General features: G+C 41.8%; 1 protein-coding gene across 1 annotated transcript in view; it reads right to left on the bottom strand.

Moving 5' to 3' along the window:
• The window catches only part of TEX14 (testis expressed 14, intercellular bridge forming factor), a 206,445-nt gene that overhangs the window by 97,896 nt on the left and 95,257 nt on the right, over positions 1 to 13,292 (bottom strand). The window contains exon 4 of the mRNA XM_089679189.1: positions 1,225 to 1,361. Within this exon, the coding sequence (XP_089535315.1) occupies positions 1,225 to 1,361 (137 nt within the window). The remainder of the gene's footprint in view (positions 1 to 1,224; positions 1,362 to 13,292) is intronic.

Genomic DNA, 13,292 nt, shown 5'->3' with positions numbered 1-13,292 from the left:
CTTTGCACTAAGAAAAATGCAAAGCATTCTTTTATGGCACCCATGCGAAGCAGGCGTTCCTTTGTGTTTACTATGCAGCAGGGATTCTACTCGGCACAGCACCCAGAAGATACTGTGTATCACCGTGGTAACTGGCAGCTTCTTAAAGGATAAGTCACCTTTTGGACAAAAATAATAAATGCACATTTTTTTGCAGGTAAAAAAATGTGCATTTATTATTTTTGTCCAAATGAGCTTGTAAAGTATCGCATCAGCAATCAGTAGATCGCTGATGTCATGCAGGTCTCCTTGTACAAGCAAGCAGATATACTGACAGGAAGCTTCAATTAACTACCACGGCTCTCCACAAGCCCACAGACACTAAGGCTCTCGGAACTTGTAGGCACTCGTTTACAGAAGACTGTGTGGGCGGAGCCGTTTTCAAATATGACACATAGTGCGTGGGAACTTCTCCCTGTACTATCTGTTTGGGAGGGGGGTGCGGCGGACGCAGCGGCAGCTATGAAAACGGGTGGAACATGTAACATGTTCCAAAGGTGAACTTATCCTTTAAGAGATTATCTGTTTCTACAGGGATCAGCAAGGTATGTTACATGCATACTTAAATGTAACTATGCAAACAAACAACATACTTTGAATTCAGCTTTAACTAGAAGCTAATGACATTACTCTATCTGAAAGAAAAAAATTAAAATGTGAAGGATTACTTTGATTGTTAAAATGAGAGAAGAGCAATTATACTTAAAGGGATAGTTCACCTTTACCAAAAAATCTGCCTATGCAGATAAGGGACATTTGTAGATAAAAACAAGCTGTGTATCTTAGCTGGGTCTAGCTGTTACTTTCCACCTTCACCATCAGAGGAGCAAGTTCTTTTTTTAAATCAGACCTCCTTACATACATTTTCTCTCCCCTGATTTGATAGCTCTGAGCTCAGCATTTGAGAATCACTACTGTGATGGTGAAGGTGAACAATAACAGCTAATCCTCTCTTAGCAACATCCTTAACAACAGCCTTCGCCAAAAGCAAGGGCATTATTCAACTTTTGTCAAAGTTGCAGTTTGCCTACAGATGCCCCTTATCTGCATAGCCAGTTTTTTGTAAAAGTGAACTATCCCTTAAAAAAAGGTTATGTATAAAATAATACAGGTTTAAAAATGTTATGCAAGCGATCATTATAAAAGAAAATACTTCTAAAAAAAGTCAGATATTAATATGCGCACCTTGGTGACAGAAGTTCAATCAGAGATGAACTATTTATGAGTTGTGATGAAACAATATTTTTGGATTTGGATTTGCAATTAAGGCCATGAACCAAAACATGCATATGTGCCGAGCATTTATCAATGAACTCCAGCATCTGAAATAACATAAAGAAAATATAGCCCAAATTTGTAATCAGCGCAGCTACGTATACAAATTTATGCCAATAGAAATCACAGTGAATAAATAATATAAATAAATTAATAAATAAAACCAATACTGTATTGCAAGCTGAACACTTGTTAGAGAATTTCACCTCACCCCAACATAAACTAATGAAAATAAAAGTGTAGCACAACATAAGCAAGCAATTCTACCCTAAAACTACACCCTGTTCCAAATTTTATGCAAATTATATTTTTCTCATTTACCTAAATAATTGATGTAAATAACAGTCAGCATAATTCTGTTATCAACTATTAAGAGTACAATTCAAATTTTATTGAACAAACCTCCTAATGATAACAGTATTTTTTTAAAACATAAAACACTTACAATGCACTTTTCCAAAACATGACTCCACCACCGAACTGCTGATGTCGCAGCCTTGTTGGAACAGGGTGACCGTCCACCAACCATCCACTACTTCATCCATCTGGACCATCCAGGGTTGCACGGCACTCATCAGTGAACAGGACTGTTTGAAAATTAGTCTTCATGTATTTTTCTGCCCAATACAGCCGTTTCTGCTTGTGAGCATTGGTTAGTGGTGGCCGAATAGAAGGTTTATGCACAGTTCCAAGACTCTGGAGGACTCTACACCTTGATGTCCGTGGGACTCCAGAGGCACCAGCAGCTTCAAATATCTGTTTGCTGCTATGTAATGGTATTTTAGCAGCTGCTCTCTTGATTCGATGCATGAATCTGGCAGAAATCTTCCTCAATGTGCCTTTATCTGCATGAACCTGTCTGTGCTCTGAATCAGCCACAAATCTCTTAATAGTGCAATGATCACGCTTAAGTTTTCGTGAAATATCTAATGTTTTCATACCTCGTCCAAGGCATTGAATTATTTCACTCTTTTTGGCAGCAGAGAGATCCTTTTTCTTCCCCATATTGCTTGAAAATGGTGCTCTGCTTAATAATGTGGAACACCCTCATTTAGTAGTTTTTCCTTAAATTGGGCTCACCTGCCAATCTAATTATCACAGGTGTCCAAGATTGTTTTCAGTGATCAAAAGAGCCCTGACACACAATGCCATCCATGAGTTAAACTGAAACACAAAATATTTAATCTTTGTGTCACTTAAATAGAATTTTCATAATAATTTGGAACAGGGTGTACATATAAGCTCAATTTCTGCAAAAAATATACAGTTGTGTTCAAAATAATAGCAGAGTGTTGAAAAAAGTGAATGAAACTCAAAATCCTTCTAAAAGCTTTTATTTCCATACACACAAATGCATTGGGAACACTACACATTCTATTCCAAATCAAAACATGAAGACAAATATATCAAATTTGTGTTCCTCTAAAAAAATTGAAGAAAAGTGAATATTAGACTGTTCAAAATAAATAGCAGTGTTTGTATTCTTCATTACAAACTCAAACATTCACTATATAAACTGAAAAATGTTTGAAGATTTTGCTTTCCTTTGAATCACTTAAATAATATTTAGTTGTATAAGCACTGTTTCTGAGAACTGCTGTACATCTGTGTTGCATGGAGTCAACCAACTTCTGGCAACTGTGAACAGGTATTCCAGCCCAGGATGATTGGACTACATTCCACAGTTCGTCTCTATTTCTTGGTTTTGCCTCAGAAACTGCATTTTTTATGTCACCCCACAAGTTTTCTATTGGATTAAGATCCGGGGATTGGGCTGGCCACTCCATAACGTCGATCTTGTTGGTCTGGAACCAAGATGTTGCACATTTACTGGTGTGTTTGGGGTCGTTGTCTTGTTGGAACACCCATTTTAAGGGCATTTCCTCTTCAGCATAAGGCAGCATGACCTCTTCAAGTATTCTGATGTATTCAAACTGATCCATGATCCCTGGTATGCGATAAATAGGCCCAACATCGTAGTATGAGAAACATCCTCGTATCATGGATGCTTGCGCAACCATGCTTCACTGTCTTCAAAGTGTACTGTGGCTTGAATTCAGTGTTTGGGGGTCGTCTGACAAACTGTCTCCGGCCACTAGACCCAAAAAGAACAATCTTACTTTCATCAGTCCACAAAATGTTGCGCCATTTCTCTTTAGGCCAGTCAATGTGCTCTTTGACAAATTGTAACCTCTTCAGCACGTCTTTTTTTCAACAGTGGGACTTTGCGGGGGCTTCTGGCAGATAGCTTGGCTTCACATTGGCGTCTTCTAATTGTAACAGTACTCACAGGTAACTGTAGACCTTCTTTGATCTTCCTGGAGCTGATTGTTGGCTGAGTTCTTCTATCCATTAGAATGGTAGTTTTTCGCTTTCTTCCACGTCTTTCAGGTTTTGGCTCCATTTTAAAGCATTTGCGGTCATTTTAGCTGAGTAGCCTATCATTTTCTGCACTTCTTTATATGTTTTCCCCTCTACAATCAACTTTTTAATCAAGGTACGCTGTTCTTCTGAACAATGTCTGGAACAACCCATTTTCCTCAGAATTTCAGAGAGAATTGCACTGTAACCAGCATGTACAACATTTGCTGCCTTCCTTCCTTAACCAGCTGCCGACCGCAGATAGCCGAATGACGGCTTCACTGCGGCCGGCCAGTTCTGGGTGGACGTCATATGACGTCCCCCCAGAACGCGCTCTCCTGCGCGCCCCAGGGGGCGCGCACCCGGCGATCTCTGTGATCGCTGTGTCCTACGGACACAGCTGATCACGTGATGTGGTAAAAGGCCAATCACAGCGGCCTTTTACCACGTGATCAGCGGTGTCCAATGACACGCTGATCACAGGGAAATGCAAGTGCCGGTTCTCGGCTGCACTTTCCTCACGCTGTCAGATCGTGAGGAAAGTACTGCCGAGAACTGGCAGTTGTCAGAGCGGGGATCGGCACCGATCATCAGGGCACTGATGATCAGTGCCCTGATGATCGGTGCCCAGCAGTGCCGCCCGCAAGTTCCGCCCAGCAGTGCGCCCACTAGCTCCGCCCACCCGTGCCCAGCAGTGCACCCACCTGTGCCCAGCAGTGCACCCACCTGTGCCACTCTGCAGTGCCACCTACCTGTGCCCAGAAGTGCCACCTACATGTGCCCAGCAGTGCCACCCACCTGTGCCCACCCACCTGTGCCCACCAGTGCCACTCACCTGTGCCCACCCACCAGTGCTGCCCACCAGTGCCACCCACCAGTGCAGCCCAGCAGTGCTGCCAGTCAGTGCCACCAGTCAGTGCCCAGGGGTTGTGCCAGTCAGTGCCGCCAGTCAGTGCCCAGCAGTGATGCCAGTCAGTGCCGTCTATCAGTACCCATAATCAGTGTCACCTATCAGTGCCGCCTATCAGTGCTGCATATTAGTGCCGCCTATCCGTGACCCCTAATTAGTGCTGTCTATCAGTGCCGCCTATCCGTGCCACCTCATTAGTACTGCCTATCAGTTCCCTTTAGTGCTGCCTATCAGTGCCCATCAGTGCCGCCTATCAGTGCCCATCAGTGCTGCCTCATCAACTCACATCAGTGAAGGAGAAAAAATACCTGTTTGAAAAATTTTATAAAAGAAACTTTTTTTTTTTTCAAATTTTTTGCACTTTTTTTATTTATAGCGCAAAACGTAAAGCGCCCAGTGGCAATTAAATACCACCAAAAGAAAGCTCTATTTGTGAGAAAAAAATGATTAAAATTTCATATGGGTACAATGTTGCATGACCGCGAAATTGTCAATCAAAGTGCGGCAGCGCTGAAAGCTGAAAATTGGCCTGGTAAGGAAGGGGGTATAAGTGCCTGGTAGGCAAGTGGTTAAATAAGGGCAATAATTGCCACCTGTTTTTCAAAGAATGAATGACCTCACTAATAGAACTCCACACTGCTATTATTTTGAACACGCCTCTTTCAATTAGTGATTCAATTACACAGAATCAGCAACATGCATGTCATGACTGTTGGGTCTGTGGGATTTCTATTACTCTACTACACCTGCTAGTAAATTATTTGCCATATAGAAATATCATTTCTACCAAAAACAGTGACTGATCAGGTTAGTGATGACTGACTGCTATTATTTTGAACACAACTGTAAATAACCAAAGTTCAAAATGTGAACATCCAATTGAATCTCTATGACACATGCACATCCGCATGTAACTTAGGTGTGTTCACTTCTTCCTTACACAATCTCTGGGAAGGAGCTGATCTCTGTTACGATAGTTTCCTGCCATCTTGCTAGCAGAGGGGTGAGCAATTGGATCATTGGGGCTATATGCTGATTGTACATGAGGATTATGTAAGTGTGATTTTAACTGTGGGGATAAAATAAAGTCTTAAATGGAGAGCACTATGTTCTGGCCTTCTTATTACATGGTATACACATCCATCAATCTCTGAGCATAAGCTGAGGAAAAGAGGGATATCACCTAGACAAGAAGTTGATTTTGGGACCAGAAGGGCTGTTTTATTTTGAATGATTTGAGCTTAAAATGATATATTGGAGGTGAGCAGGTTTTTCATGTGTGGTGAAGGTGCACTGATTTTGTAAGGAAGAAGTGAACATACCTAAGTTACATGCAAATGTGTATGTGCCATGGAGATTCAATTGGATGTTCACAATTTTGGACTTTGGTTATATATATTTTTGCACTAATTGAGCTTATATGCAGTTTTAGGGTAGAATTGCTTATGGTGCGCTGCACTTTTATTTTTATTAATAAAGAAAATATAGCATTCTAAAATACATCTATCATGTTTTAAAAATATTTTTAAAGCACTCTTTTACTCATTTGAAAATCCCATTGTCAGTCCAACTGATGTACAAAATAAGCAGCTTAAAGTTCTATCTACTATTATATACTATACACCATTTGTTTTATTTATTACAGGATTTTACATAGCGCAATCAATTTACACAGTGATTTACATGCTATATATTCAAGTCTTTACCCTCAGATAGGGAACAATCTAAGGTCCCTATTCTCACATACATAAACACACTAAGGCCAATTTAGAAAAAAGCCATTTATCCTATTAGCATGTCTTTGGAGTGTGAGAGGAAATCTGAGTACTGAAAAGAAACCCGCACAATTACAAACAGAACATGCAAACTCTCCATGCAGATAGTGTTCTGGGCAGGATTTGAACAGAGGACCCCAGTCTTGCAAGGCAGAAGCGCTAACCACACAGAAGGCAGAAGAGCTAACCATGGAAATGCCATATACCTAAGTAATGTGACCAACTCAAGCATTGCATTTGACAATAAGGACAGCTGACAATTCTGTGTGGGCGATTGTCACGTGATTTACAATATTCACTTAAATGGGATGCCCTATTCGCATTTGTTGCGGCACAGAAGCTCAGGGACCAAATTTTGACTGTGTTTTGCCATGATTCTGATGTGTTCTATCATGCAACAATTAAAGCAAAATTGCAACCTGTTTTGGGTGCCATTCAGGCCTTGTTCACAGTTTAAATAGAAAAGTTACGGTGCTGCAGACCCTCAATTTTATTGATTATAGGACGAATAAACAAATAAGCAGGCTATGCCAGGAAAACGTACATACCGTGGGGCTAAAACGCATCAATCTTTTCACTGGATGGATTCTTTTTATGTCTCGATGAATCATGAATAAAGAATTGCAATTTTACCTTCACCCTGTCAGTGCTACACTCTTACTGTATCTCATTGATGACGGTTGGGCGATTAGGAATTGCAGGCAGAATTCCCTACTGCCTCAGCCAATTGTAACAGCAGAATGTATGAAGTTTTTGGCTGGACTTCAGCCTGCTGAAAACTCAGATTTTTCAGCCAATTAGATGCTGTCTAACTGTCATCGCTGCAAGGAGAGGATTTCAAATCCCTAAACCTGTAAAGCGCCTTTCTCTCCTCTCCTTGCAGTGATAAGTTTGGTTTAGACAGCATCTGATTTCTCTCCTTTCTTGCCACTGAGACTCAGCATGGGATGCCTGCAGGGAGGTTTCCCTCACAGCTCCTGTGTGAAGTTGTGCTATGACAAGACTGGGTTCACACAGGAGCAGTGGAAAAACCGCATGCGATTTGGACAGGAATTGCATTCCTGTTCAAATCGCATGCTATTCTTTGCGGTGCAATTTGCATCCATTAACGCAAATCGCATGTCAGGGCTCTGTCCACAGCAGAGGTACTAGGAGACCTGGCATTCCTGCCAGTACCTTGCATGGCCGCAGAAATGCACATTGGCGAAAATCTATGCGCATTGGCACACAGACGTGAACCAGAACACACATGCGCACTGGTGCATAGTTACGCACGCATTGGCTCAGTTTGGCGCCAGATGGCCTTTATAAGGAGGCCCATCATTCCCTCAAATTGCTGGTTGATCTCTGGCTCCCCAGTACCTTTGTCCGTGTTCCCTTGCTATTGTGATTTCTTGTTACCGATTCGACTTGCTCCTGGACCTGTCTTCTCTGCCTGACTCCTGACTTGACCCTGGCTTTGCTAACGGATATTCTCACCCGCTCTTCTGTGTATGACCCCGGCTATCTTATTGAGTACATCTGCTCCAATCTCCACCTGGCACTTGACCTTGGCTTTGAACCGACTATCCTGTGGTCCTCTGTTTCCCTGAAGGCTTGCATACCTCTCACAGGCGCCACCTGTCTGCAGACATCATTCCAGTGCATTGCTCCGTTGGCGTGACGTCACGGCGTGATGTGGCTCCTCCTGACACGTATCGTGTACAAACATGTTCTCAGAGGGGGGTCGCCAGAGGGGGGATTGGCGACCCCCCTTTGAGGACGTGTTTGTATAAGATACGCGTCAGGAGGAGCCACATCATGCCGTGACGTCACGCCACCGGAGCAACGTGGAGCTCCGGCGGCAATCTTTAATACCAGATGGTTAGTCCTGCCTGTGTTTTTATCCTGTCTGATGCATCACAATAAAGCTGTATAATTATTACACTATGGGAGTTTCCTTGTCCTTACCCCTTGGGGGAGCTCTTTAACCAGCAGACCCACCGCTATAGAATGGAGTGCCATACCCTGAGGGTTATTATGCTTATCCAGAGAGTTGCAGCTGTCTGAGCACTAAGGAGCTTTAAAGGACGAGGAATATCTTCACCAATCCCATGATATTTATCCTGACGACCCACCAGCTTTGAAAGGGAAGTCCACCTATCCTACGCCTGTCTGATGACACCTGGAATTTAATATAAGGCGCATACAATATGCACATCTGGTGAGTGCGCATTACCTGTATCACTAAATTGCACTGGTACCGGACGCAGAGTCATTGAGCACAAGAGTCACTTTATATTTATATTCATTCCTCTTCATATTTCGGAGTCATCTATTATTATCTTTTATGGGTTTTTGGATTCTCATTTAGTCTGCGTTTTTGGTGATTTTAAACGTAGAATCATCTGGAAATTTATATATTTATTTATTTTAGTTTAGCGCTGCACAGGGAACATGATTTGACAAAACCAATATCTCCTGAAAAGTGGAGCAAGCTGTGGTCACAAATAATTAAATTATCCTTTAAGGTGACAAATAGGGCTGAAGTCATTAAGGTTTTTTTTTAGGTGGTAATTCGTATAAGGAGTACAGGCTCGGATTGCACTCCGGTGATGTACTCCATATATGGTGATCTTGTGCAAAACTGATATCCTTTTGGTCCAGAGTTTTATCCAAACTCTCTCCTGTCAATGTCAATATATATAAAGACCCTGAAATAGCTCTTAAACACTCCCTCCTTTCTACTTTACCTTTGCTCCCTTCCCCATTGTCATCATGGGTTCCTACCATCTACATTTTAGGATGGCATGCAGGTCAAGGAACATGGGTCTCATCTTGAGTGTACCAATTGAATTGTTTTTAACAACCCACAGTAGTATCACATATCCCTGGATAATACACTACTATTTTTACTTCTCTATATAAACCTGACAGTTTGACACAGCCCCTGCACAGGCAGTACTGTAATTCCTTGAAAATTCAATAAAACTATTGAAACAGAAAAGCTAAATAGAGGCTGCAGAGTAAGAGGAATTTTGACTTACCTGTAAATTAAATATCTTGGAGTACAATACAGGACACAGGCAATTGGCTTGTTCCTAGACTATGATTCCAGTTCATCCCAACCTGTAACCACTTGTTACTGTCCTTTGGCTTGTTTACTGACTCGGCTTCTGCTTGATCCTTACCTGCTATATCTGCTACTGGACCCCAACTTGTTCACCTTCTGGTGGGACGATCCTGAGGACCACAACCTGGTACTAACATGGGGCAAAATCTTCACCATCAGGAGCTCTGGAAAATACCGCTTAGTGCTTAGACCCCGTACCTCAGGTGAGCCTCCATCATCCACCAAAGTGACCTGCTTGAGTACTTTTCCAGATAGTCAGTGGGATCCTCTATACTGCTATAGCTACTGGCCTAACAGACTGACCCGACAGTGACAGGCATCTTGGATATCCACAAATGCCATGTATTCCTCTTGTCTCAGTGAGGGAAATACTTACCTTGTGAATTCCATGTGAAATTTTGGAATGTGAATGAATTTGCTGAGAGGTTTTAAGTCCAGGATAGAATGAACAGCCCTGTTGGGCTTTGCTACCATGAACAAGTTTGGGTAGAATCCCTTGAACCTGTCCTGTGACAGTACTTATACGATTTCCTAGGTGAAGAGGTGGCTCAGGGCACTCTGCAAATCTTACTGTCTTCGAATAGCTTTTGGCTGATTTGAGAGAAGAAACAGTAAGGCAGTAAAACTTTGAACTATATCTTGTACACTGTTGAAATCTCCATTTGAACCAATAAGTCTGGGACCCAGATATATGCAAACTGCAACAGATGTCCCTCCTCCCCCCACTCTTATGAGTGGGGGCACCCCTTGATTGTGAAAAGGGCTTTGGGGAAGACCTAGTGGACTTTGTGAGCTAAGAGAAGATGTGATCTTAGGTTTGAAAATTGAAGCAAGGTGTGCAGGTGCACTGTGTGTAGAGGAGCTAGGGGCTCATGATGAGGGCTGTTTTGGTACTTTCTCCTGAGGATGCAAAACCTGCCCACCTGTGACATCAGTTCATCACCAAATAGTCATCTTTCTTGGAAGAGCATGAGTAAGGTGCCTTTACAGGCAGCTTTCAATAGCCAAGCCTTTGGCCATATGGTTCTGTGCATATAAATGGAGATTAGAGCCATTCTGAATGTTTGTCCCATAATGTGTTTCCATGGCATCTACACAAAAAGAAGAGCAGAAGGGAGCTGTTGTAATGAATATGCAGCGCTAAGAAATACAATATAATGATAATTGTATCAAAGGGATCCCTTTGAAAATGTGCTTTCTCACAAAGCGGGTCAGGGAGGAGCCTGCCGTGCTGACATCATTCCGTCGAGGCCACGTGTCCAGGCCGGCGGCCATCTTTAGAACTGGATCTTTTTGCTATGCATATGCTGCTGACATATATGCCTTGCTATTGGCTATGCCACTGAACTGACTTTGTAATAATACTGCTGACATATATGCCTTGATATATGCCTTGCTACTGGCTGTTACTCATGCCACTGAATTGATTTTACTATACTACAGCGGGCATCTAATCTATTTTGGTTACTATGCTGACAACTTAGATCACTGAGCTGGAGCCCCCTACCCCCGCCAGTACCAGTCTGGATAATTACTATACTATACATGCGCAATATTGCGCTTCTGGTGAGTGCAAGCACATTTATTCCCTATCACGGAAGTCACGAGCACCATCATCTGATGAATTTCTTCTATGGACTAATAACCTATTGTTGTTGTTATTATTATTATTATTGTCCTTTTTGCTTTAGCACCATTTATCATCTCACAAATATAACATTGTGGTAATCATCCATTCACTGAATCGCTCGTCAGTAATTTGACGACACTTCCAATCACATTATTTAGCACCTTATAGGCGCATAAACCTGCCTCTTTGTCACTTTATCATTATATTGTATTTCGTAGCGCTGCATTTTTATTACATGTTGTCTTGAGGATCAAGGGGTTCATCCTTATGCAAGCTGCTGATCCACACAGAGTGCTCACTTAATACTGATTTTTAGAAGGGAGTTGTTGTAACTACTCAGCACAATCTTGGGAAACAAGGCCATGTTGGTTATTGATTATCAGGTTACAGAGAGTGTCAAGAAAAACGAAACCAGCGCTCAAATCTTCATGCTGAATGGGGGTACTGTATCTGTCATTCTCTGAGCTGCACCCCTTTAAAGAAATCTTGGTACTGATAAAGGAAAGCAAAGAAAGGGCGCACTCTCTTCATGCATTACCATGTTTAAAAAAATTAATTTATTAAAATGCATAAAAGTGCATAAAACCAAAGGAGATTTAAAACAGAGACAAAGAGCCAGTGGTAAAGGTCCCAGATGACGGGAAACCCTTGATGTGGTTAACTGACGCGTTTCAGGAGATGCACTCCCTTCTACAGAGCTAAAATATTAGACCTGCTACTCTTAAGACAATAAAGAAATGAGAGAACAAAACAACACACCCTTTTATGACAAAGTGGGTGGAACCCACCAAAGTCCGCCCAGATGGTGAATCAAATAGACCTATAAAGATGTGGGGGTCATGATTCGAAAGGCTTGGCATCCTTTGCTTTCCTTTAGGTTACAAAGAGCTTTAAAAAGCACTCAAAATTTTCTGTCAGCAGAATACTTGAAAGATGGAACATCTTTAATAGGTACTGTGAGAAATTTGTTTAGAACAAAAAAGGCAGGGTCGATGATGGGAATAGCCTACTTTTTTGCAAATTCTCTCTTTACTGGGGAGAGTTGAGCAATGAATCTGCTGATCCTTTTAGGAGTGACCCAGTCATAAACTGCATGTTCTATCTGTTCATGAACACTGAATGTTTTGCAAGTTTTGCATCTGCTCTGCCAAGGAGATAGTGTAACAGCATGGATTACATCATATTTTCTCCTCTCAGGAAACTACTGTTCATCAACCTTTGGGAATTGCATTGCATATGGGTGGGTACACAAGGTCTGTACATGTTGAATGTGTACTTGCCCACTTCAACAGAAAACACGCCCACACATTCCTCAGCTGCCACTGCTACCCTCACATGTGATCACTCACCCTCCAGTCACAACAGAATAGGAACTAATTGCCCCAACATTCTGTTTTTAATCCAAGAATAAATATGGCCACATGCCCATAATTAGATTGCTTATCCACTGTTGTCTGTTGTAATTAAATATTAGAATTCTTCTTCCTATTTTTCTAAAAAGCAGCCGCTGCTTATATGCTTCCATGTGCTCACATCTATGGCCACAACAGAACAGAAACAAAGCACCGAGACATAAGGCTTCATTCACACTAGGGGACTTCAAATCACAGGTGGAATCGCCACGATTCTGCCCGTGATTTGACAATGCACTGTGAAAATTTGAAAACTCGCAAACGCGTGTTCAGGTGCCATTCTTTTCAATGGCACCTGAAAAAGCAGGACGTTTTTGCAGCAATTGTGGCATGTTTTACATTTTGACAAATGCATATTGCCAAGATTTCACCTGCAATTTTACCTGGGATTTTGCTACAATTTTACTCGCAATTTTGCTGAGATTTTACCCACAATTTTACCACATTTAGGGTGCGTTTTTCATAGGTCATGTGATTTAAAAACACATAAAAAATGCAGCACATGTGTGTTTTTAATGCGTTTTCAATGCATTTCAGGCCTGATTCACACCAACGCAGTTTGCGCTTTGTCCATTTTGCCGTGGTCCCCCTACAATCAGCACAAATAAAATGTGTTTCTTTAGTGCTATGTTTGTGCTGTTTTGTGCCAAACAAAATGTTATTTGTGCTGCTTTTATTTTTAAGATATTAGCAATTGTTTTGTTTTTTTAGATGATGACATACATTACCCAGCCCTCCTACAACAGCCAAAAGACACGAAACCAGGCTGGTTGGTTAG

The sequence above is a fragment of the Staurois parvus genome, unplaced genomic scaffold (assembly GCF_062004578.1).
Source record: "Staurois parvus isolate SC_StPar_1 unplaced genomic scaffold, SC_StPar_1.0 ptg000220l, whole genome shotgun sequence".
NCBI lineage: Eukaryota > Metazoa > Chordata > Amphibia > Anura > Ranidae > Staurois > Staurois parvus.
The sequence above is the reverse complement of the archived record's forward strand: the minus strand, read 5'-3'. Positions and strand labels throughout refer to the sequence as shown.